Raw genomic sequence first — 25,784 nt, 5'->3', positions numbered from 1 at the left:
ACACTTCATAGGGTAGTCGTTGCCAGAGAGAGAAAATAGGAATGAAGAGGGAGGGGGAAAAACACCCAGCAATGTTGTTCCCCAAGGCCTCTTTTACTTTTGTAGGTTCATTGACTAACTCCTCCTTGACATGATAGGCAGGGTTATATACCCTGGCCCCGAATTCCCATCACAGGGCATTGTGAGAGCCTGGGTTCTCGTCTACCACCCAGTTTCCTGGGGAGCTCCTTGAGGTTGGCTTCCCCCTCCCACCCCCCCGCTCCCGGCGCCCCCAGTCCCTTCCCCTCTTCACCCCCCCCCCCACCCAACGCTTGATACAATAGTAGGCATTCAGTAAATGGTTGTTGAATGAATGAATGAATGTATGAACAAAAGACTGATTGACTCGTAGTACTGCACCTCAAGTCTACACATATGAGACTAGACACAGAATAATGTGCAAACTTCGACAAATTTAGTAAATATGAGACTAGACACAGAATAATGTGCAAACTTCGACAAATTTAGTAAAACTCTGGAAGCTTGGGCTTCCGTCGGACAGACGCGAGTCGCTGCTGAAGCCCCAGAGACAGCTCCAGAAACGCGGAAGGCGTGGCTTGCGCCTATTCCGACCACACCCCCTCGCCTCCAAATATTCCCGCCCGTGGATCCGCCCCCTCCGGCACGAATTGCAATTCTAATTGGTGAGCTCTCTAATCCGTCTGAGCACACCGGTGCCTATTGGGTCAACTGCTGAAACCGGGTTGCGCACTTCCTGGCTTTGGCAACGCGGAGCGGACGTCGGCTTGCCGCCATTGCCCTGCAGGGAAGCGGTTGTTTGTGTGAGGGGTTGTAGGGGTACGTGGCGGGCTTTTTAAGGGTCGGGCTGCGGGAGGCGCGCGGTTGGGGTCGGGCTGAACGGCCGGAGGGATCGGGCCGGGCTGGACGCACTCTGAGCGAGGCGGGACTGCAGGCCGTGGGTTTCGACGTGTTCCTGCTGCCCCTCTTGCGGGCCCGGGCCCTGTCGTTAATTTTTTTCTTCCGCTGCTCCCCAGATTCTCCGGGTATGGCCGGAGTATTTCCTTACCGAGGGCCGGGTAACCCGGTGCCTGGCCCTCTAGCCCCGCTGCCAGACTACATGTCGGAGGAGAAGCTTCAGGAGAAAGGTGAAGAAAGCGTGCGGGAGCGGCGCCTGGGGGCGGGTGTGCGCGTGCGCGCAGCGGGTTTGGCCCCTTTCCCCGTTTTGGCAAGTGTCAAAACACTAGGTGTTAGCGCGCTTATTGGCCCCCATTTATTTTTTACATCTAATCAAGTCTCTAAAACCACCTATTTAAAAAAAGTAAAAGCGTCTATCATTTGCAGGCACTGATCCAGACGATGAGGATACAATAGCGATACAGACAAAACCCCTTCCCTTACAGGGTTTAAGTTGCAATGAGGGAGATGGACAGTAAAAAAAAAACTTTAATTATGTTATGACAGAAATGCTAGGCGATGATAAATGTGATGAAGAAAAAAAATAAAGCAGAGCGAGTAGACAAGAGAATTGTCAGGGAGGGCTTCTGCCGGGTGCCTGCCCTCTGTCATACATCCTGACAGGAGATTACCCTAGGGCAAGAGGCGGGGGTGGTTAGGCTAAGGGTGTGCAGGTCTTTAAACTGAGGTGTCCTTGTAGCCCGAAAATGGCAGCAATTGCAGGCCAAGCGCTATGCGGAAAAGCGGAAGTTTGGATTTGTGGATGCTCAAAAGGAAGACATGCCTCCAGAACATGTCAGGAAGATCATTCGAGACCATGGAGACATGACCAACAGGAAGTTTCGCCATGACAAAAGGGTGTACTTGGGGTAAGGAACATGCTGGAAGTATTTCATTTGGGGTTTGGCCCCTTTCCCTTCTCCGTGTCTCTTACGTTTCAGTCCTAGATAGCTGCTCTGTCATTTTGGGACTTTAATGTTCTGTGACAGCTCATCTGAGTGGTTATCAAAGAAGGGAGAAAATCACTAGAATTTTGTCATAATTTCCAGATCTTCCAGTTTTGCTTTTTTTTTGGTAAATTAATCTTTATTGGAGTGTAGTTGATTTACAACGTTGTGTTAGTTCCTCCTGTACAGCAAAGTGTATCAGTTATACGTATATATATATATATATATATATACATACACACTCTTTTTTAGATTCTTTTCCCTTATAGGCCATTACAGAGTATTAAGTAGAGTTCCTTGTGCTGTACAGTAGGTTCTTTTTTTTTTTTTTTTTAATTTTCTAAAATTTATTTTGGTTGCGCCGGGTCTTAGTTGCGGCACGCGGGATCTTTAGTTGCAGCATGTGGACTTCTTAGTTGCGGCATGTGAACTCTTAGTTGCGGCATGCCTGTGGGATCTGTTCCCCTGACCAGGGATCGAACCTGAGCCCCTGCATTGGGAGCATGGTGTCTTACATACTGGACCACCAGGGAAGTCCCAACAGTAGGTTCTTATTAGTTATCTGTTTTATATATAGTAGTGTGTGTTTGTCAATCCCAGTCTCCCAATTTATCCCTCCCCCACTTCCTCTTTGGTAAGCATAAGTTTGTTTTCTACATCTGTGACTCTGTTTCTGTTTTGTAAATGAGTTCATTTGTACCACTATTTTTTAAGATTCTACATATAAGCGATATCATATGATATTTGTCTTTGTCTGACTTACTTCACTCAGTATGACAATCTCTAGGTCCATCCACGTTGCTGCAAATGGCATTATTTCATTCTTTTTTATGGCTGAGTAATATTCCATTGTATAGATGTATCACATCTTCTTTATCCATTCATCTGCCGATGGACATTTAGGTTTTTTCCGTGTCCTGGCTATTGTAAATAGTGCAGCAGTGAGGATCAGGGTGCATGTATCTTCGAATTATGTTTTTCTCTGGATATATGCCCAGGAGTGGGATTGCTGGATTATATGGTAGCTCTATTTTTACTTTTTTTTTTTTTTTTAATGTTATTTATTTATGTATATATGTATGTACGTATGTATTGGCTGCGTTGGGTCTTCCTTGCTGTGCGCGGGCTTTCTCTAGTTGTGGTGCGCAGGCTTCTCATTGCGGTGGCTTATTTTGTTGCGGAGCATGCGCTCTAGGCATGCAGGCTTCAGTAGTTTTGGTGCTTGGGCTCAGTAGTTGTGGCTCGTGGGCTCTAGAGCACAGGCTCAGTAGTTGTGGCGCACTGGCTTAGTTGCTCTGCGGCATGTGGGATCTTCCCGGACCAGGGCTCGAACCCGTGTCCCCTGCATTGGCAGGCAGATTCTTAACCACTGCGCCATCAGGGAAGCCCTATTTTTAGTTTTTTAAGGAACCTCCATACTGTTTTCTATAGTGGCTGTACCAATTTACATTACCACCAACAGTGTAGGAGAGTTCTCAGTTGTGTTCTTTATTGCCCTGATTTTTTTTCCTGATCTGGGACTGGAGCTTTTAATTTGTCCTGTTGATGCTTTGATAAGATGTCTCTATCTTTGAGTGGGTTAAAGCCCAGAGCAGGACACCTGTACATTCCTGTTTCCTGTAATTCCTAAGTGACCAGAATCTTCAGGTTCGGGGGTAGTTAACTCTTGAGGTCTCTGTACTCTTGTTTTTCTGTGTCCCCAAGGTGGGTGAGTACAGCTACAAATACCTTAGCAGATCCCTTTTCCATTTTTACACAAAAATGTTAGCCACTTGGGCTTCCCTGGTGGCGCAGTGGTTAAGAATCCGCCTGCCAGTTCAGGGGACAAGGGTTCGATCCGTCGTCGTCCGGGAAGATCCCACATGCCGCGGAGCAGCTAAACCCGTGCACCACAACTACTGAGCCTGTGCTCTAGAGCCCGCGAGCCGCAACTACTGAAGCCTGCGTGCCTAGAACCTGTGCTCTGCAACAAGAGAAGCCACCACAATGAGAAGCCCGCGCACCTCAACAAAGAGTAGCCCCCGCTCGCCGCAACTAGAGAAAGCCCCCATGCGGCAGCGAAGACCCAACGCAGCCAAGAATAAAATAATAAAATAAATAAAATAAATAAGTAAATTTATTTATTTTTAAAAAAATGTTAGCCACTTAATGAACTGGTCTAAGACAGCTGTGGAAGTTTTGTTTATTTCAAAAATATTTTTGAGATCTGTGCTGTATGCCAGGGATATAGCAGTGAACGGGAAGTAATGGCCTTTCTGGAGCTTATAGCCTAGTGACATAATAGACAATGGTTAAAGTGTGGTGAATATTTTATTATTTTTTATGGAAAGCTATGGAGAGAATAGACTGTGAGGTAGCCTAAAAGCTGTCTGTTAAGGGAAGAGCTTTTGATTTAGAGGGACTGAAACCCAGTATTGTGGGACAGTGATGTTTAAGAAAAGTGGCACAGCTGGAGGTGGGGAGGCAGAGTTCCTAGTCACGGAGGGCCTGTGTACTAACTTTGGGGGTTTGGACTGTAAGACCGGTTTTCTGTGGAATGTGATACTGTGCTACCTTGTGGCTTCTCTGCATGGCACAGGTAGCAGAACACCTTGTCACTTCTAATCATCTGTCTTCCTGTTGTTGCAGTGCCCTAAAGTACATGCCCCATGCAGTCCTCAAACTCCTGGAGAACATGCCTATGCCTTGGGAGCAGATTCGGGATGTGCCTGTGCTGTACCACATCACTGGAGCCATTTCCTTTGTCAATGAGATTCCCTGGGTCATTGAACCTGTCTACATCTCCCAGTGGGGGTGAGAAGGGCTGGAACATGGTGTGTGGTGGTGGTGGTTGCGGAGGCAGTGGGTAGAAACCGTTATGTGCCATTGTCGACTTCCAGGTCAATGTGGATTATGATGCGTCGAGAAAAAAGAGACAGGAGGCATTTCAAGAGGATGCGTTTCCCCCCTTTTGATGATGAGGAGCCGCCTTTGGACTATGCTGACAACATCCTAGATGTTGAGCCACTGGAGGCCATTCAGTTAGAGCTGGACCCTGAGGAAGATGCCCCTGTGTTGGACTGGTTCTATGACCACCAGCCATTGAGGGACAGCCGGAAGTGAGTGATGGTCGGAGTTACCACTCCTGTGAGGGTTTTGGAACTCCAGAAGGGGTCCTGGGAGAGCAATGGGTAGTACGGCTTGGCTAGCTAGTATATCTACCTGACACGGGCCTCTGTTTTTTCCCTAGGTATGTGAATGGTTCCACTTACCAACGCTGGCAATTCACACTGCCTATGATGTCCACTCTCTACCGCCTGGCCAATCAGCTCCTGACAGACTTGGTAGATGACAATTACTTCTATCTGTTTGATCTGAAGGCCTTTTTTACCTCCAAGGCACTCAATATGGCCATTCCTGGAGGCCCCAAATTTGAGCCTCTTGTCCGAGACATCAACCTACAGTAAGTTGGAGAGAGTAGAGATTTTAGGTACCTTGGGTTAAATAAAATCTAATCTTTTTAAAAAAAATTTACTTATTCATTCATTCATTTGTTCATTCATTCATTGATTGGCTGCGTTGGGTCTTTGTTGCTGCACCGGGCTTTTTCTAGTTGCGGTGAGCGGGGACTACTCTTTGTTGCAGTGCAAGGGCTTCTCACTGCGGTGGCTTTTCTTGTTGCAGAGTGCGGGCTCTAGGCTCACGGGCTTCAGTAGTTGCAGCCCGCAGGCTCAGTAGTTGTGGCTCGTGGGCTCTAGAGCACAGGTTCAGTAGTTGTGGCGCACGGGCTTAGTTGCTCCGCGGCATGTGGGATTTTCCCGGACCAGGGCTCGAACCCATGCCCCCTGCATTGGCAGGCGGATTCTTAACCACTGCGCCACCAGGGAAGTCCCATGAAATCTCATCTTGATCCTTAAGATGCCATTGTAGTTTCCAAACTGCCCAACTAGTCTGCTCATCTTTGATTTTGCACCCTAGGGATGAAGACTGGAATGAATTCAATGATATTAACAAGATCATCATCCGGCAGCCCATCCGCACTGAGTACAAGATTGCTTTTCCTTACTTGTACAACAACCTTCCACACCATGTCCACCTCACCTGGTGAGAGAGCTAGAACCTAGCTGGGGGAAAGGAGAGGTGGGCATTTAGGTTGGCCCAGGGCAGAAGTACCTTGGCTGACTCTTCTTTCATTTTAGGTACCACACTCCTAATGTTGTGTTCATCAAAACTGAGGATCCTGATTTGCCAGCTTTCTACTTTGATCCTTTGATCAACCCAATTTCCCATAGGCACTCTGTCAAGGTGAGAGGAAGGGACGTTTGACCTCAGCTCTTCAAGAGAGACTTCCTGTCCGGGCAGAAGCATTACTAGATAAAAATTCAGCTAGAGGGAGACATGTTTTCCATCCTTAAGTGTTCCCCTCTAGCTGTAAGCTAACGTGAGAGTTTGGCACTTGGCTCAGACCAAGTTATTGGTATTATCTTGTTTCTGTGATTATCCATTTGGGTTTTATCATTTCTCCTCTGGGACTCTGCGTGGTCTTATTCAGGTCTGTTTCCAGTGTGTTCTTTTTTTTTTTTTTTTTAATCCTCTGTTGAGCTGTAATTCACTACCACACAATTCACCCATTTAAAGTGGATAATTCGGTGGTTTTTCGTTTATTCACAGACTTGTGCAACCATCACCACAGTTAATTTTAGAACATTTTCATTTCCTCAAAGAGAAACCCTGCACCCATTAGTAGTCACTGTATTTCCCTTGAATCTTCCTTGCCTAGGTAACTGCTAATCTGCTTTCTGTCACTGTAGATTTGCCTATTTTGGACATTTCATATAAATGGAATCATACAGTATGTGGTCTTTTGCGGCTGTGTCTTAACACTTAGCATAATGTTTTTGATGTTGATCCACGTTCCATTATGTTCTTAACATGAACAGATCTCCTTCCCCAAGCCCAGTTTTTGGAGCTTGGACAGGAGGTGATTGCAGTGTTCACCTCTTCCTGGTATTGGGGGGTCCTCTGGGAGACCTTTTGCTGGTGAGCCGGTTGGGATGTGAGGAGTGCTGCTTGCTTTCCTGGTTGGCCCTGCCTTGTTCTCTGCTCCCTTGGCCCCCTTTGCCCTGGCCCTTCAGGGCTTCTCTTGTAAGGCAGCTCAGTTTCCATGGCAGATCTAGCCACTGTACTTGGCCCCAGAGAGTTTCCCTCTGATCCCAAGTGTCTGCCCAGTTCAGTGGGAGCTAAATACACCCTCGGGGGTTCTTCTTTCAGAGTCAGGAACCATTGCCAGATGACGACGAGGAGTTTGAGCTCCCAGAGTTTGTGGAGCCCTTCTTGAAAGACACACCCCTCTACACAGACAATACAGCCAATGGCATTGCCCTGCTTTGGGCCCCACGGCCCTTCAACCTACGCTCTGGTCGCACCCGCCGGGCCCTAGACATTCCTCTTGTCAAGAACTGGTAAGGCTTCTACCTGGGGTGGGGGGGGATGGTAGTGGATGTACAGGAGGAAAGACTCCAGCTGGGTGGGCGTACAGCCTTTAGCAGAGCAGCTGGAAGGAGAGATGGGCCAGGCTCTGGTGGGCTTGTTTTTTCAGGTATCGGGAGCATTGTCCTGCTGGGCAGCCTGTGAAAGTGAGGGTCTCCTACCAGAAGCTGCTTAAGTACTATGTGCTGAATGCCCTGAAGCACCGGCCCCCTAAAGCGCAAAAGAAGAGGTGAGGTGCCCTAGGGCCCCTACTCAGACTTTTTCCGTTCCAGAGATAATCAGGAGTCTAACTCTCACTCCTTATTCCCACCCCAGGTATCTGTTCCGTTCTTTCAAAGCCACCAAATTCTTTCAGTCTACAAAGCTGGACTGGGTGGAGGTGGGGCTGCAGGTTTGCCGCCAGGGCTACAACATGCTCAACCTTCTCATTCACCGTAAAAACCTCAACTATCTGCACCTGGACTACAACTTCAACCTCAAGCCCGTCAAGACGCTCACCACCAAGGTACCTGCCTTGGACCTTAGGGGTCTCCTGGGCTGAGGGGTAGACTGGCTTTGCCCTGGCCGCTAAGGAGGGCATACATCCAGTCCAGACTACTGCTGACTAACGTTGTTTCTGTCCTTGGCCTCTTTTCCAGGAACGAAAGAAATCTCGTTTTGGGAATGCTTTCCATCTGTGTCGAGAGGTTCTGCGCTTAACTAAGCTGGTGGTGGACAGTCATGTGCAGTATCGGTTGGGCAATGTGGATGCCTTCCAGGTGAGGCTAGGAATTCCCAGTCCTGGCTCCAGGTGGGGAAGCTGGGTGAAGCCTGGGCTGATGGTGGATCTGGCTCTAGCTTAAAGCCTGATGGGGCAATTGTGTTGCAGCTGGCAGATGGGTTGCAGTATATCTTTGCGCACGTGGGGCAGCTGACAGGCATGTACCGGTACAAATATAAGCTGATGCGGCAGATTCGCATGTGCAAGGACCTGAAGCATCTCATCTATTACCGCTTCAACACGGTAGGACCCTGCCCTCGTATATTCATGTTCTCAGATGCATCTTAATTTTTACATCTAGTCAGGACTCTTTCCAGGCACCTGTTCGGAGAGAGGCTCTGAGTGTTTCATTACTGCCCTCATGTTGTGAATCTCAACACTTCCGCTTAAAGCCCACTTTTAGGTCTAAATAGAGAATCTCAGTGACTGGTTTCTTCATTTACTCCATTTTAGATATGGAGGTCTCAGAGTTTTCCCATTTTTTCCCTTAACTGCCATATATGTGCTCTTTGCCCCACCTCTGCCCAATTTTCTGTTGTTTGTCTGAATGAATTGCTAACTTGTATTCTTGACTTCTGCTTGGAATCCTAGGGCCCGGTAGGGAAGGGCCCTGGCTGCGGTTTCTGGGCTGCTGGCTGGCGGGTCTGGCTGTTTTTCATGCGTGGCATCACCCCTTTGTTGGAGCGATGGCTGGGTAACCTCCTGGCCCGGCAGTTTGAAGGTAAGTGGTTTTCTCTGTGTCCAGCTTCTCCCATTATCACTTCAAGGGTAGATCATGTGTGTTCCTGTTCTGTCCCTTGTCTTTGTTCGAGACTGAGAATCCCTTCCTGTTGGATTGCCTCTAAGACCCAGTCTCCAATGAGTCTGACCTCGTATTCTGGGTCTTGGGCTTCGCTTTGGGGCCTTGAGGCTATCGAGCATTTACAGGATGGAAATTTCTCAGAAGCGTAGTTCTGAATATCTGACGTATCTTGTCTTGCATGTGCTGGGCTTTGTTTATACTTACTGATTTCATTATAACCATGGTAAGCAGCAGCATGAAGGTAGAGACGCTTATCAGGAGCAACAAATCTTGCTTTTACTCACTTTCACTTCTAGGCCGACACTCAAAGGGGGTGGCAAAGACCGTAACAAAGCAGCGAGTGGAGTCACATTTTGACCTTGAGCTTCGGGCAGCTGTGATGCATGACATTCTGGACATGATGCCTGAGGGGATCAAACAGAACAAGGCCCGGACAATCCTGCAGCACCTCAGTGAAGCCTGGCGCTGCTGGAAGGCCAATATTCCCTGGAAGGTGGGTGTCTCCCCAACTCCGAGGAGGCATAGACATCATCTTCCTGGGCTCAGGATGACCACTTCTGGAATGTCTTAGGGGGCCATGTGGCTCCCATCACTTTCTCATTGTGCCTTTTGCACTTTTAGGTCCCTGGTTTGCCAACACCTATAGAGAATATGATCCTTCGATACGTGAAGGCCAAGGCTGACTGGTGGACCAACACTGCGCACTACAACCGAGAACGGATCCGCCGTGGGGCCACTGTAGACAAGACTGTTTGCAAAAAGAACCTGGGACGCCTCACTCGGCTCTACCTGAAGGCAGAACAAGAGCGGCAGCACAACTACCTAAAGGTTGGGCAGAGTAGGCTGGGCTTGGTGTGCGGGGGTGGGCAGGAGGGTGGACTGCAAAGTTGGGACCGTACCTTGCCCTGGTGGGATTGGGCTGTGGTGGATAGCTAATTCTCATGTCCACCTTGCAGGACGGGCCTTACATCACAGCAGAAGAAGCGGTGGCAGTATATACCACCACTGTGCATTGGCTGGAAAGCCGTAGGTTCTCACCCATCCCATTCCCCCCACTCTCCTACAAGCACGACACCAAGTTGCTCATCTTGGCCTTGGAGCGGCTCAAGGAAGCTTACAGGTGAGAAGTAGAGTAGACAGGCTCCTGTGGGGAGGTGACGGGGGGAGAATGGCATCAGCGTCAGAGTCCAAAGAAAGGCCTTTCTGGGGATGGCTTCTTCTTGGTTTTCCCTTTCACCTTTACTCTTGCCTTGTCAGTGTGAAGTCTCGGTTAAACCAGTCGCAGAGGGAGGAGCTAGGTCTGATCGAGCAAGCCTATGACAACCCCCACGAGGCATTGTCCCGCATCAAGCGTCACCTCCTCACACAGAGAGCCTTTAAAGAAGTGAGTCAGATACCCGCCACGTTTTCCTTTGGCTTTGTGATTCATTCATGGCACCCAGGGTGGCAGGTTGCCTCAGATGATTGGTGGGTTGGTGTGAGCCAGCTTCCTTGTCCCACAGGTGGGCATTGAGTTCATGGATCTCTATAGCCACCTGGTGCCAGTGTATGATGTGGAGCCACTGGAGAAGATAACTGATGCCTACCTGGACCAGTACCTGTGGTATGAAGCTGACAAGCGCCGCCTTTTCCCACCCTGGATCAAGCCTGCTGACACAGAACCACCTCCTCTGCTTGTTTACAAGTGGTGCCAAGGTAAAACTTTTCTGGGATTGCCCTTGAGGAAGGGAGATTAATTAAGTTCTGTGTGAAAAATCTCATCCAGTCAGCATAATTAGTTTACTTTCTTGGTGCATGGTACCAAGGAAACGGTGTTGATGTTACATTGAGCACAGCTGACTCTCCTAGCAATACAGATGAATGAATGGAGTGGTTGTGTGATCGGGTTATGAATGTGATAGCTCCTGTAGGCACTAGTTCTGAAAGGGAATTTCTAACCTGCTGGAGACCTGTGTTTCCTACTCCTCAGGCATCAATAACCTGCAGGACGTGTGGGAGACAAGTGAGGGCGAGTGCAACGTCATGCTGGAGTCACGATTTGAGAAGATGTATGAGAAGATAGATTTGACCCTGCTTAATCGGCTGCTGCGCCTCATCGTAGACCACAACATAGCCGACTACATGACAGCCAAGAACAACGTTGTCATCAACTACAAGGTGTGTCTTGGGGGCAGGGTGGCAAGGAATTGGGGGAGGGGTGGTTGTCTGGCCCACTGAGTTGGGATTTGCTGGGGGGAGGGCAAAAGAGGATGGGCCCCGAGAAGCCTGGGACTTGGCCATGGATAAGAGTTGTCTTTCTTTCTAGGACATGAACCATACGAATTCATATGGGATCATTAGAGGCCTGCAGTTTGCCTCATTCATCGTACAGTACTATGGCTTGGTTATGGATTTGCTTGTGTTGGGATTGCACCGGGCCAGTGAGATGGCTGGGCCCCCTCAGATGCCAAACGATTTTCTCAGTTTCCAAGACATAGCCACCGAGGCTGCCCACCCCATCCGTCTCTTCTGCAGATACATCGATCGCATCCATATTTTTTTCAGGTGAGGGCTTGCCTGGATTCTTATCCTTGCAGGGTGTTGAGGTATATGCCCAGCTTCTGGAAGCAGCTCTTGTACTTGCTGCTGGGTTGGGGCTCTAAAATGGGATGAAGTCCTGTGAGTAGGGTGCAGGTTGGGGGTGGCCCCCGTCTGTGGAGCTGTAGACCTCATGAGATCCCAGTGTACTTGGCCCTCAGCAATGCACCTTGTCTGGTGTAGGTTCACAGCAGATGAGGCTCGGGACCTGATCCAGCGTTACCTGACAGAGCACCCTGACCCCAACAATGAAAACATCGTTGGCTATAATAACAAGAAATGCTGGCCCCGAGATGCCCGCATGCGCCTCATGAAGCATGATGTCAACTTGTGAGTCTAAGTTGGGGCCGTGGGAGCTGGAAGGATGTCAACCTGAGGGACCCAGAGGACAATTAGAGGGAATTTATAAGGTGGTGTCCTGGGTGGGAGGGTGTACTCTGTCAGGATATCATCAGTCTGGCCTTTGAAGGGAAGTTCCTTCTAGGAGACTGATGTGACCCTATGTTCTCTGTGGGCAGGGGTCGGGCAGTGTTCTGGGACATCAAGAACCGTCTGCCACGCTCAGTGACTACAGTTCAGTGGGAGAACAGCTTCGTGTCCGTGTACAGTAAGGACAACCCCAACCTGCTGTTCAACATGTGTGGATTTGAGTGCCGCATCCTGCCTAAATGCCGCACCAGCTATGAGGAGTTCACCCACAAGGATGGGGTCTGGAACCTACAGAATGAGGTACAGCCTGGAGTGGGACCAGGGGGTAGTAGGAGTAGCATTACCATGCCTGTACATCCTGCGTAGGTGGGGGTGAGGTATACTGCGCACCTTTTCATTGTCAGTCGGTTGAGCTCTGTTGGGAGGGTAGGGCTAAGTGGTGGTTCTTGTTCCTGTGGCAGTTCCAGAGATAGTTAACCTTGACCTTATGGTTTAGGTTACTAAGGAGCGAACAGCTCAGTGTTTCCTGCGTGTGGATGATGAGTCAATGCAGCGCTTCCACAACCGTGTGCGTCAAATTCTGATGGCCTCTGGCTCCACCACCTTCACCAAGGTACATACAGCAGTAGTGTCCTTTGTCCGTCTCACATCCCTTTCAGCTCTTTCCTCCTTTGCTCTCCTTTCTTCCCAACTGTGTCCAGTGTACTAGTCTCCATGCTTCATGGTACAGCAGCTTAGAGTGTCGAATCACCTCACAGTTGTTTCCTGAGAATTCCCTGTAGGAAATCTACAGCCTACTTCTGTGTAGTTGTGATGATTCTAAGTTAAGGTAAGGGTAGAAACTGGATTTTTAAATTTGAACAAAAATCACCATTTTTGCATTGTCCACAGGCTTGTTATCCAGATCATACAGTTTATGTTTTGACCAGTAATATAATGTACATGTTAAAAAGCAAGTATAATGAGCTATATCTCAGTGTTTATTTCCCCTTCAGTTGTTTCCAAAGGCCCAGCCAAAGGCAGCTGGAATTGAAAAAAAGTAATCTGAGGATTTGTTAACTGTGTGTGCTTAAGTTTCTGCAAGGTTTAAAAAGTCGCCTTGCTCTTTTCTGCTGTCTTCCCGTTCCACTAATGGTGCACGTGAATGTCCTGGCTGGTACTCTCTAGAGCATCAGTAATGCCAAAAAGAGAGGGAAGTGCTAGGTTGTTACTAGGTTGTGTTCCAAAGTCACTGTCCGGTTTCTAACTCTAATAATGAGGCAGGGTTACACTGGTGAATTTGAAATCATTGATGATCACAGAACGGGCAAAACTGTGAATTTCACAGGCAAGTTAAACAAGTGTAGTGATGTGATCAGCGCCAGATTTGCTGTGCAACTCAAAGATCTAGAAAAATGGCAGAATATTCTGCTCTTGCCCCATCAGTTTGGTTTCATTGTACTGACAGCTCAGCTGGCATTGTGGTCCACAGAGAAGCAAGACATAAAAACAAACGGGGGAAAAAAACAAACAAACAAAAAACACACGGGGAATTCTTTTTGTAGGAACGTAATGCATACATAGAAATAAAATGCCTCAGTGGATTAAAAAAAAAATCACATCATCCTGGTTTCTCTTAGAATAGCTCTTAGCTGTAGCATTTTCTTTCCTTCTGGCCTTTATATACCTTTAAATATGCAGCATATAAAGAAGGTTTCCAATTTTTTAGTAATAGTTCTGTTAAGGATACAGTTTTTTTATCTTAATATTCCTTACCTCAAGTCTCTCATGATACATTTTCTTTTTTGAGTATAGTGCAGGGAAAAAGTGTTTATCTTTTTAGGTTGGTTTATATCGTCCAAGAGTCAGATAACAGGAATTGTGTAACTCATTCATTGCATTTGTGTTTGTTGATAGCCACTGTGTTCAAGGCATTACACACACACTATATGTGACATACAGTCTCTGCCTTCCAAGAGCTCACTACCTAGTTAGAGAGACAAATGCATAGTCGAGAACTACAGTACAATGTGTTTATAGAGCTCTTGTGTTACTTGGGAATCTGTGAGAATCCTCAAGTTCATGACTGTAGCCCAGTCTGGGAGAGGAAGAGAGAAAGACTTCCTGAAAGAAATAACACGTGAGAGGCAGGTGAGGGAGAGCATTCTTTCAGCCAGAGGTATGAAGAGGTAGCCAGCGTGGTACATGTGAGGCCATAAAAAGTTTGGGTTTACGGCAGTGAAACTGTGGAGGAGATGGAGGCTGGATAGGTAAGCAAGAGCTAGATCATGGAGGGCATCACGTGCCTTGTTAAGAATCCCATAAGGGGGGACTTCCCTGGCAGTCCAGTGGTTAAGACTCTGCGCTCCCAATTCAGGGGGCACAGGTTCGATCCCTGGTTGGGGAACTAAGATCCCGCGTGCTGTATGGCGTGGCCAAAAAAAAAAAAAAAAATCCCATAAGGGTCTTGAGCGTGGGAGTGACTTTTTCAGGTTTCCGTTCCGTGTTAGGTGGTTCACTCGTGCAGCTGTGGGGAAGATGGATTCAAAAGAGGAGGAAAGATGAGGTCTGGGGACTACCGCTGAAGTCCCAGATAGAAATGATGAGAACCGTGAATGTACGCAGAGGGGAACAGATTTGATAAATAGTAGGTACAGTCAGCAGAGCTTCATTTTGGTGACATGCCAGAGGGAAAGGTAGTCAAAATAACATTCAGTTTTTGGCGTGGGTGATTAGGTGAATGTTGGTGCCATCAACTGGAAGACTACAGGAAGAAGAGCAGGTTTAGGAGAGAAGATAAATGGATTTAGTTTGGGATATAAAAAGTTTGACGTTCCTGAGAACATCCAGATAGAGGTTCCAGCAGGCACTTATTTATATCGTATTTCTTCAATTCCAAAATAAATATATGTGTGTGTGTATTTAGTGGTACCTCTTAGATTTGATGAAAAGCATTATGAGTTTGAAGCTCCAGGGAGAGAAATGAGGTGAGAAAGTAAGAGTGACCAGGGGGAACTTAGAGGTTCCTATAGGATGTCCAAGTGGAGATAACTTTGGAATCTGAAGCTTGGGGAAGATGTCTGGGTTGCAAATATAGATTTAGGAGTCTGTCAATATAAAGGAGATGGTTGAAAACTCAAGAGTGAGCAAGATTATCTGGGGAAAGTGTCAGGAGCGAGAAGAGCAGAGGGATGAGTTTGGAACCGTAGGGAACACTGAGCAGCGTGGCCAGACTGGGAGAGTGCCGGGCCATGGATGCCAAGCCTGTCAGGAATTGGGATGGGCACTTAACAGTGTCAGTTGCCTAAGAGTGTTTCAGTCAGATAAGGCCTGACAAGTATCCATTGGATTTGGCAGTCAGGACGTCATGGATGACCTTAGCAAGAGCTGTTTCAGAAACATGGGGATAAATGCCAGATTGCAGTGGGTGAGGCTTTATGGGAAGTGAGGGAGTGGAGACGGCAAGGACTGTCAGTTTGCCAGAGCAGGAGGAGGAGGAGGAGGGACATTAGACGCCACCTAGAGGGAGATAGACGTCAAGGCAGGTATTTTTAAATGGGAGTGATGGGAGTATGTGTACAGTAAGGAGCCAGTAGCGGTTCAGAGTGCAGCAGAGAAGTGTGGTAGGTGACGGAACGGTGTCTGCTCAGCAGGCATAGAGTAAAGGGAAAACAGAGGGAAGCATCCTCTGAACCTAGTAGAAAGAGGTCTGCATAGTTGTGAACGTAGATCAGTTTAGTGGGAAGTTATAACAAACCTTGCATTTTTCAGCTTCACCTGGGGTGGAGTGAGGGGCAGGGGGTGCTGGACTTGAGCACAGTGGTGAGGGTGTGATTTGATTGTTGAAGAAACTGCACTGAGGGTTTTAAGAGAGTGAAGACAACTGTGAGTGAGTGTGGGCTCTTCCCAGAACTACTCAGCTTCTCAAGCTCTCAGCAACGGGCTGGAGAAGGTGGATAGATTGTAGTGCTGATTTAGGATTAGGGTTTTGCCAGAGGGCTGTTGTGGAGTGGTAAGGGTTTGGATGCAGGGGAATCAAGGGTGCTGGCCCCTGTTGGAATCCTGGATATTGGGAGTGAGAGAAGGAAGAGACCAGAAGAGGCCAGTGGCCTTGGGAAAAAGTACAGGGATCAAAGGAATATATGTGTGAGAGGTAAGCGCCTGAGTAAAGGAGGAATGTCAGAGGTCAGGGAGGCAGTTTAATATAGTCCTTAGAATAATGGGTTCTGGAGTCAAACTGGGTTTAGTCATAGTTCTACCACATTACTCTTGGGATCTGGGTTAAGTCACCCACCCACTCTGGGCCTTAGTTACCTCATCCATAAAATGGGGGTACTGATATGCTAGCTAGCTCAGAGGGCTTTTGCGACAAATGCTTATAATAAGCTATATTACTCAACAGATTTTGTAATAAATGTTTGCTGTCATTGATTAGAGGGATCTCAGAGATTATGATCAGATAGTACAGTATTGGAATTTGTTTCCTGAGGTGTGTTAAGGTAAAGCAGTTCTTGTAATAAAATTTCTTGGTCCTCCAAAGTTGATAATAGAAGGGAAATCTCCAGTAGGGCTAGAGGTGACTGGACCTTATGGCGCTATTCTTGTCCTTCCCCCCAGACTCACTTGTAATTATTACTGATGGGGGCACTTTAGGTGCTACCCCCATTCTTGCTTTATGTACCTGCAGTGCAGTAGCCCAGGCTTGGAGCCAGGACTCCTTCAGACCTAGTAGTAGCTATGAAATAAGACTGGAACATTTAAACAAGACTTTTGATATGGGCCAGGAATAACAGAAGGAAAATAGAAATGCACCACATTAGATCATCTGACTTACAAGGTGCAGCCTGCTTAGCTTTAGCTTATGAAGGACCGTAAGGCCACCTTGCTGCTGAGTTCCCTGTCTTCCCACAAACAGCATTCTCTCTGTCCTTCACCAGGGAATCCCTTTAAGCATGTGTAGATGACTTAAAGTCTAAAGCCAAGAGGAAAAGAACATCTTTGCCTGGCAGTAGATGTATTTCTCTGTTCTTGTTTTGTTTTGATTTTTATTTTACATTATTTATTTTTTGAAAACTTTGTGTTTTTAGAGCACCTTTAGATTTATAATAAAATTGAGAGGAAGGCACAGAGCTTTCCCATTAACCCCTGCCCCAACATGTGCAGAGCCTCCTCCATTATCAACATTACTCACCAGAGTGGTATATTTTTTTTACCAAGGATGAGCCTATGTCGACACATCATAACCACCCAAAGTCCTTAGTTTACCTTAGGGTTCACTGTTGGTGGTATATATTCTGTGGGTTTGGGCAAATGTATAAGAACACATATCCATCATTAAAATATCATAGTATTTTTACTGCCCTAAAAATCCTCTGTTCTCTGCCTGTTCATCTCCCCTGCCCCAGCTATATGTTTAGTTTTAGATGGAAAAAATTTGTTGTCTAATGTACCATGGTTCAAAAGGACACAGTAAAAGTTCCCATTAATTTTTCTACCAGTTATGTTTTCACTTACAGTAAAAAGAAATTAAATACTAACAGAACCCAGAAAACACCCAGAATCCCATCATCGTAACATCAGTTTTATTTTCCACATTCCCGTCCAAGTTGGTCATGTGCCATGATGGGCAGGTTATGTGAATTGAATTTGTTTTTTTTATGAAGACTTAATATGTGTCAAGTTCTTACCATGGTACCTAGTACATGGAATCACTCAGTGTTATTCTCTTTCTTGCCTCCCCTCATCCCCAGGAACTCCTGCTATTCTTAAAGGAATGTGATACTCCTTGGGAATTCATACTTACTCCCTTCTGGGAATAAAGCACTGGTAACTGCAGCAGAACTGGAGTGTTCTGTGATACAAACCATGCAGCTTGTGATTCTAAGGACCAAATACAGTCAGAGAACTTACTAAGACTCGGAGTTGTCTTACTGAAGTCTATTTGCTTTATTCCCAGATCTAGCCCATTCTGGTCCCCAGCTCTCTGCTCTCGTTGCTATAGGTCTGTTGCCTTGGTTGTCTCATCCTGAGCACAAGCTAGATGCTCAGTTTTGCTTTTGTGATTTGATTCAGGCTGTTAGCTCATCCAGGAGTCACTTCATCCTGCCTGTCTGAATACTATTTGCTCAAGGCTAATTCCTGTGATAACTCCAGCCAATGTGATCTTTCACTTCAACAATTGCCTAGCAAACATATTCCTTACCGTAAAGTGTTGATTATATCGTTTGGTATTTTGTGGTTGCTCTCTTTTTCAAAGATTGATCTTTTGGTTTCATTGATTTTCTTTTTTTAATTTAATTTATTTATTTTTGGCTGCGTTGGGTCTTTGTTGCTGCGCGTGGGCTTTCTCTAGTTGCAGTTATCGGGGGCTACTCTTTGTTGCGGTGCTCGGGCTTCTCATTGCTGTGGCTTCTCTTGTTGTGGACCACGGGCTCTAGGTGCATGGGCCTCAGTAGTTGTGACGCATGGGCTTAGTTGCTCCGCGGCATGTGGGATCTTCCCGGACCAGGGCTTGAACCCTTGTCCCCTGCATTGGCAGGTGGATTCTTAACCACTGCACCACCAGGGAAGCCCTGTATCCCTCAAATTTTGATAGGTTTTCATTTTCATTCAGTTAAAAATGTTTTCTAATTTCCCTTGTGAGTTCCTTTTTTGTCCTTTTTTTTTTTTACTCAAATTATATATGTATTTTTAAATTTTATTTTATTTTATTTTATTTATTTGGCTGCATCGGGTCTTAGTTGCGGCACGCAGGGTCTTCAGTCATGGCATGCAGGATCTTTCAGTTGCGGCATGCGAACTCTTAGTTGCGGCATGCGTGTGAGATCTAGTTCCCTGACCAGGGATCAAACCCGGGCCCCCTGCACTGGGACTATGGAGTCCTAACCACTGGACCACCAGGGAAGTCCCTCCCTTGTGAGTTCTTATTTTACCCATAGGTTACTTAGAAGTATGTTGTTCAATTTTCAAATATTATTTGAGGGGTTTTCCAGGTATTTTTCTTTTATTAGTATCTAGTTTAATTCCATTATGGTCAGAAAACACTCTTTTTGATCTTAGTTTTCTCAAATGTATTTAGACTTGTTTTATGGTTTAGCATATATGGTGACTGTCTTCGTGTGTACTTGAGAAAGAATCTGTATTCTGCTTTGTTGGGTTTTACAAATGTCATTTAAGTTTAGTCAAGTGATTGTGTTGTTCAAGTCCTATGTCTTTTTTTTTTCTTTTGTCTGTTTCTATCAGTTACTGAGAGAAGATTGTCATAAGTCGTGGATTTATTTCCCTTTTCAGGTTCCTCTTTTTATTTTTGGCTTTAGAGACACCATTCACTTTGTTAAAGACATCCAAGCTTATAACATAAAGACACATGACATTTTTCCAGAAATTTATATCTTTTTTGAGCACAGAAGAATGTCTGAAGTTCAGACTGCTCTGGTATCTTTTAAATATTTAGTCAAAGTTGGGCAAAGCATAATTGGCTTGGCTTACAGGTGGAAAACCAAGAAGGGAGTCATCAGGAGATTAGCAGGCTTAGGGGAGTAGGGAGCCATCTCATTGAGACCAAAATGCAAACTGACAAACTTTTTGTCCAAGAACCTGCATATGGGTGATGACCAAGGAGTGTGCCAGGTGGAATGCTGTATCATGTACCTGAAGATACAGCTAGAATTAGAAATGAACTTTACAACTGGTGCACACATAGACATGTCAATAGATAGAAGCAACTCTGTTGACACCCCAGCAAGGAATATGTATTGTTCATACTGTTGGGCATAATTATATAATTTTTTTTTTGAATCTGATGCTTCAACAGTTCCATGATTTTTTGCTTCGTATATTTTGAAGCTCTGTTATTAGGTATGTAATATATTTATTATTTTTTTAAAGATTTAATTTTATTTATTTTTTGCTGCGTTGGGTCTTCGTTGCTGTGCGCGGACTTTCTCTGGTTGCGGTGAGCGGGGTTGCTCTTCGTTGCTGTGCACGGGCTTCTCCTCGCAGTGGCTTCTCTTGTTGTGGAGCACGGGCTCTAGGCCTGCAGGCTTTAGTTGTGGCATGCAGGCTCAGTAGTTGTGGCGCACGGGCTTAGTTGCTCCATGTCATGTGGGATCTTCCTGGACCAGAGATCGAACCTGTGTCCCCTGCATTGGCAGGCGGATTCTTATCCACTGCACCACCAGGGAAGTCCCTAAGTATGTAGTATATTTAGAGTATTATATCTTCTTAATGAATTGACTCCTTTATCATCATGAAATATTCCTCTTTATTCCTTGTAATATTCTCTGTTCTGAAGTCTACTTTGTCTGATATCAGTAGTGCCCCTCCAGCTTTGTTTTGTGTGTGCATGGATGTCTTTTTCCATCCTTATACTTTTAATCTGTGTCATTATAATGAAAGTTAACTTCTTATAGATTGCATTTAATTGGTTCTTGCTTTTAAAATTCAGTTTAACAATCTTTGCCTTACAAATAGTCTAAACACTCCAGTTAAGTTTAATATGACTGTCAGTGTCGTTGAGTTTAAATCTGCCATCTCGTTCTCTGTTCTTTATTCTGCTTTTTTCCTCTTTTCCTGCCTTCTTTTTTATTTATTTTTTAAACAGGAGAAAATCAAACGAAAGTTTCATAACATATATATGTGGGAGAGACCCAGGAAAACTAACTCATTTTCCTGCCTTCTTTTGGATTGAGTGGAGTTTTGGTATGATTTTAATTTATCTCCACACTTCGCTTTTATTAATACACTTCTTTGTTTTTTATTGGTTGCTCTAGGGTTTACAGTATATATCTCTGACTTACTGTGACCACTAGTCTACTATCACGTTACATATTGTACGAGAACCTTTCAATAATATACTTTCATTTTCCTCCTCAATCTTTGTAGTGTTTGTGTTTTTTTGTTTGTTTTGTTTTTGTTTTGTTTTTTTGGCCACGCCCCACGACATGCAGGATCTTAGTTTCCTGACCAGGGATCAAACCCGTGCCCCCTGCAGTGGAAGTGAGAAGTCTTAACCACTGGATGGCCAGGGAAGTCCCTGTAGTGTTTTTGTCATATGTTTTAACTGTACCTGTATTATAAACGCAGTGATACTTTGTTACTGTTTTGGCTTTAAACAGCCTTTTTATCTTTTACAGAAATTACAAAATGAGAAAAAAATGTCTTGTACATTTTACCCACATACTTATTATTTCTGGTGTTCTCCATTACTTTATGTAGATCCAGATTTCCATTTGGTATTGTTTTCCTTCTGCTTAGAGAATTTCCATTAACATTTCTTGTAGTAAAGGTGTACTGGCAATGAATACACTCTGCTTTTGTTTGTCAGAAGAAGTGTTTATTTTGCCTTCATTATTTTTACTGCAGCTTTACAATGTTGTTAATCCCATCTGTACATTTTAAAATTTCAGATATTGTAATTTTTATCTCTAAAAGTTTCATTTGGGTCTTTAACATCTTCTGTTTCTTTCCTCATTATGTTCATGTTTTTCTTTATGAATTCAAGCATAATTATAAAACGTTTAATAGCTGTTTTAAGGTCTTTGTCTACTAATTCCATCATCTGTTGTTTCCAGGTCTATTTGTACTGATTGATTTTTCTTCTGTTTATGGGTAATTTATTCCTACTTCTTTGTATGCATCCAGTGTTTGATTGGATGCTAGAAATTGTGTAATTTATATTGATTTATGGATTTTGTTATATTCCTTTAAAGAGTGTTGGGTTGTGTTCTGGTGTACAGTTCAGTAACTTGTGGTTTAGTCTGATCCTTTTGAGGCTTGCTTTTAATTTTAAGCTTCTTGGTTATAGTGAATCCAGAGCACCCTTTCTTCTGGGGCTAATTTATCTCCACTACTAAGTTGATAACTTTCTATGGCCTATACCTAATTCCCATTTATTACAAAGTCTCTGTATGGCTGGCGAGAACACAAACTGTTGTCAACCTTATGTGAGCTGTAGGACTTGTTCAGCTTACTGATCTGGTGGTGGTTCTTTCTTTGACCTCGGAGGTTTTTTGTTTTTTTGTTTTTTTTTAACATCTTTATTGGAGTATAATTGCTTTACATTGTTGTGTTAGTTGCTGCTGTATAACAAAAAAATATGAAATGATTCACGAATTTGCGTGTCATCCTTGCACAGGGGCCATGGTAATCTTCTCTGTCTTGTTCCAGTTTTAGTGTATGTGCTGCCGAAGCAGGCACGACCTCGGAGTTTTATAGCCTGCAAAGGGATCCCTTCCTGGGTCTTCAAAGATCTCTCTCTCTCTCTTTTTTTTTTTTTTGTTGTGCTGTGCAGCTTTTGCAGTATCTCAGTTCCCTGACCAGGGATTAACTGGCGCCACAGCAGTGAAAGCCCAGAATCCTAACCACTAGGCCACCAGGGAACTTGCAGATCTCTTTCTTTTTTTTTTGAAGTATAACTGACTTACAATATTATGTTAGTTTCAGGTAAACAATATAGTGATTTGCTCTTTTTACACATTACAAAATGATCACCAGGATAAGTCTAGTTACTATCTTTCACCACACAAAGTTATTATAATATTCCCTATACTGTATATTACATCCCCATGACTTAATTATTTTATAACTGGAAGTTTGTACCTCTTAGTCTCCCTCATCTATTTCACTCATTCCCCCACCCTTCCAAGTATCCGTGTTGTTGCAAATGGCAAGATTTCATTCTTTTTTTATGGCTGAGTAATATTTCTGTGTGTGTATGTGTATATACACATACCACATCTCCTTTATCCATTTATCTATCAATAGACATTTAAGTTGCTTCCATATATTGGCTATTGCAAATAATGCTGCAGTGAACATGGGGATGCACATATCTTTTTGAATTAGTGTTTTTGTTTTCTTCAGATAAATACCCGGGAGTAGAATTGCTAGATTGTATGGTGGTTCTATTTTTAATTTTTTGAAGAACTTACTGTTTTTTGTAGTGTCTGCACCACTTTACAGTACCATCAGTAGTACGCGAGGGTTCCCTTTTCTCCACATCCTTGTTAACGCTTGTTACTTGTCTTTTTGTTATAATAGCCATTCTGACAAGTGTGAGGAGACATCTCATTGTGGTTTTGATTTGCATTTCCTTTGTGATTAGTGATGTTGAGCATCTTTTCATGTGTCTATTGGACATCTTTATATCTTCTTTGGAAAAATGTCTCTTCAGCTCCTCTGCTGAATAGACATTTTAAATCAGGTTTTTGGTTTTGGTTTTTTTTTTTTTTATGTTGAGTTGTATGAGTTCTTTGTATTGGGTTGGCCAAAAAGTTCATTCAGGTTTTCCCATAAAATGTGGAAAAACCTGAACGAACTTTTTGGCCAACCCAATATTTTGTGTATTAATCCCTTATCAGATATATCGTTTGTAAATATCACCTCCTGTTCAGTGGGCTTTCTTTCCATTTTGTTGATAATTTCTTTTGCTGTGCAAAAGCTTTTATTTATTTATTTATTTTTGGCTGTGTTGGGTCTTCGTTGCTGCGCAAGGGCTTTCTCTAGTTGCATCCAGCAGGGGCTACTCTTCGTTGAGGTGCGCAGGCTTCTTACTGCAGTGGCTTCTCTTGTTGAGGAGCACGGGCTCTAGGCATGCAGGCTTCAGTAGTTGTGGCTCGTGGGCTGTAGAGCACAGGCCCAGTGGTTGTGGCGCATGGGCTTAGTTGCTCCGCGGCATGTGGGTTCTTCCTAGACCAGGGCTCAAACCTGTGTCCTCTGCATTGGCAGGCAGATTGTTAACCACTGCACCACCAGGGAGGTCCCTCTTCTAGGAGTTTTATAGTTTCAGGTCTTACATTTAAGTCTTTAATCCATTTTGCCTTTATTTTTGTATATGTTGTGAGAAAGTCCAGTTTGATTCTTTCGCATTAGCTGTCTGGTTTTCCCAGCTCCGTGTGTTGAAGAAGCTGTCTTTTCCCCAGTGTATATTCTTGCTTTCTTTGTTGTAGGTTAATTGACCATAACAGCATGGGTTTATTTCTGGGCTCTCTGTTCTGATCCATTGACCTATGGGTTTGTTTTTGTGCCACTACCATACTGTTTGAGTACCGTAGCTTTGTAATATAATTTGAAATCAGGAGGTGTGATACTTTCTGCTTTGTTCTTTATCAGGATTGTTTTGGCTATTCAGGGTCTTTTGTGTTTCCATACAAATATTAAAATTATTGGTTCTACTTCTGTGAAAAATGTCTTTGGTATTTTGATAGGGATTCCATTGAATTTGTAGATGGACTTGGGGGTGTGGTCAATATTCTTTTTTTTTTTTTTAATTTTTATTTATTTATTTATTTATTTATGGCTGTGTTGGGTCTTCGTTTCTGTGCGAGGGCTTTCTCTAGTTGCGGCAAGTGGGGGCCACTCCTCATCGCGGCGCGCGGGCCTCTCACCACCGCAGGCTCTCCTGTTGTGGAGCACAGGCTGCAGACGCGCAGGCTCAGCAATTGTGGCTCACGGGCCCAGCCGCTCTGCGGCATGTGGGATCTTCCCAGACCAGGGCTCGAACCCATGTCCCCTGCATTGGCAGGCAGATTCTCAACCACTGTGCCACCAGGGAAGCCCTCTTTTTTTTTAAATGTATTTATTTTGGGCTGTGTTGGGTCTTCGTTGCTGCGCACGGGCTTTCTCTAGTTGCGGCAAGTGGGGGCTGCTCTTCATTGCGGTGCGTGGTCTTCTCATTGCGGTGGCTTCTCTTGTTGCAGAGCATGGGCTCTAGGTGCGTGGGCTTCTGTAGTTGTGGCATGCGGGCTCAGTAGTTGTGGTTCGCGGGCTTAGTTGCTCCGTGGCATGTGGGATCTTTCCAGACCAGGGCTCGAACCCATGTCCCCTGCAGTGGCAGTGCGGAGTCTTAACCACTGGACTGCCAGGGAAGTCCCTCACCAAGTTCTTACAGTTTTCCAAGTACAGGTCTTTTATCTCCTTGGATTGAGTTATTCCTAGTTGTTGTTTGGTTTGGTTTGGGTTGGGTTTTTTTGGTTTTTTGGTTTTTAGATTTTTATTTTTTTTTTTTTCTTGGTTGTACCCTGCAGCGTGTGGGATCTTAGTTCCCCAACCAGGTATTGAACCTGTGCCCCTTGCATTGGAAGCGTGGAGTCTTAACCACTGGACCACCAGGGAAGTCCCTGGTTTGGTTTGGTTTTTTGATGCAATTATAAATGGGATTGTTTTCATAATTTCTCTTTCTGATAGTGTTCAGAAATGCAATAGATTTCTCTATGTTAGATTTGTATCCTGCCATGTTACTGAATTCATTGATGAGTTCTGATAGTTTTTTGGTGCTGTCTTTAGGATTTTCTATGTATAATATCATGTCATCTGCAAACAGTGACAGTTTCACTTCTTTCCAATTTGGAAATTTTTTTTTTAATATATTTATTTATTTATTTTATTTTTGGCTGCATTGGGTCTTTGTTGCTGTGCGTGGGCTTTCTCTGGTTGCAGCGAGCGGGGGCTACTATTTGTTGTTGTGTGAGGGCTTCTCATTGCAGTGGCTTCTCTTGTTGTGGAGCACGGGCTCTAGGAGTGCGGGCTTCAGTAGTTGTGGCACGCGGGCTCTAGAGAGCGCAAGCTCAGTAGTTGTGGCACATGGGCTTAGTTGCTCCGCGGCATGTGGGATCTTCCCAGACCACGGCTCAAACCTGTGTCCCCTGCATTGGCAGGCAGATTCTTAACCACTGCGCCACCAAGGAAGTCCCTGGATTTCTTTTTCTTGTCTGGTTGCTGTGGCTAGGACTTTGAATAATATGTTGAATAAAAGTGGTGAGAGTGGGCATCCTTGTCTTGTTTCTGATCTTAAAGGAAATTCTTTCAGCTTTTTTTTTTTTTTTTTTTTAATTTTTTGGCTGTTCCGCATGGCATGTGGAATCTTCCC

The 25,784-nt window shown here is 44.9% G+C and overlaps 1 protein-coding gene, 1 non-coding gene and 1 pseudogene across 2 annotated transcripts in view; 2 read left to right on the top strand and 1 right to left on the bottom strand.

The window, feature by feature from the left end:
• Positions 1–766: 766 nt before the first annotated feature.
• PRPF8 (pre-mRNA processing factor 8) overlaps positions 767–25,784 on the top strand; it is a 35,418-nt gene continuing 10,400 nt past the window's right edge. Inside the window, exons 1-24 of the mRNA XM_068529552.1 lie at positions 767–837; positions 1,035–1,145; positions 1,655–1,823; positions 4,530–4,694; positions 4,781–4,999; positions 5,131–5,343; positions 5,859–5,984; positions 6,080–6,185; positions 7,152–7,342; positions 7,480–7,599; positions 7,686–7,875; positions 8,009–8,128; positions 8,239–8,373; positions 8,722–8,851; positions 9,229–9,425; positions 9,554–9,760; positions 9,889–10,052; positions 10,190–10,316; positions 10,435–10,627; positions 10,902–11,089; positions 11,238–11,476; positions 11,693–11,839; positions 12,028–12,238; positions 12,435–12,551. Coding sequence (XP_068385653.1) covers positions 1,046–1,145; positions 1,655–1,823; positions 4,530–4,694; positions 4,781–4,999; positions 5,131–5,343; positions 5,859–5,984; positions 6,080–6,185; positions 7,152–7,342; positions 7,480–7,599; positions 7,686–7,875; positions 8,009–8,128; positions 8,239–8,373; positions 8,722–8,851; positions 9,229–9,425; positions 9,554–9,760; positions 9,889–10,052; positions 10,190–10,316; positions 10,435–10,627; positions 10,902–11,089; positions 11,238–11,476; positions 11,693–11,839; positions 12,028–12,238; positions 12,435–12,551 — 3,774 coding nt within the window. The 5' untranslated portion in view covers positions 767–837; positions 1,035–1,045. The remainder of the gene's footprint in view (positions 838–1,034; positions 1,146–1,654; positions 1,824–4,529; positions 4,695–4,780; positions 5,000–5,130; positions 5,344–5,858; positions 5,985–6,079; positions 6,186–7,151; positions 7,343–7,479; positions 7,600–7,685; positions 7,876–8,008; positions 8,129–8,238; positions 8,374–8,721; positions 8,852–9,228; positions 9,426–9,553; positions 9,761–9,888; positions 10,053–10,189; positions 10,317–10,434; positions 10,628–10,901; positions 11,090–11,237; positions 11,477–11,692; positions 11,840–12,027; positions 12,239–12,434; positions 12,552–25,784) is intronic.
• LOC137754969 (small ribosomal subunit protein uS8-like) lies at positions 13,070–13,482 on the top strand (annotated as a pseudogene).
• Positions 22,008–22,114, bottom strand: LOC137755709 (U6 spliceosomal RNA). Its single transcript, XR_011072093.1, has one exon. It is a non-coding gene; the product is annotated as a U6 spliceosomal RNA (small nuclear RNA).

Source organism: Eschrichtius robustus, chromosome 20, assembly GCF_028021215.1.
Source record: "Eschrichtius robustus isolate mEscRob2 chromosome 20, mEscRob2.pri, whole genome shotgun sequence".
In the NCBI taxonomy this organism is placed as follows: domain Eukaryota; kingdom Metazoa; phylum Chordata; class Mammalia; order Artiodactyla; family Eschrichtiidae; genus Eschrichtius; species Eschrichtius robustus.
The sequence above is the reverse complement of the archived record's forward strand: the minus strand, read 5'-3'. Positions and strand labels throughout refer to the sequence as shown.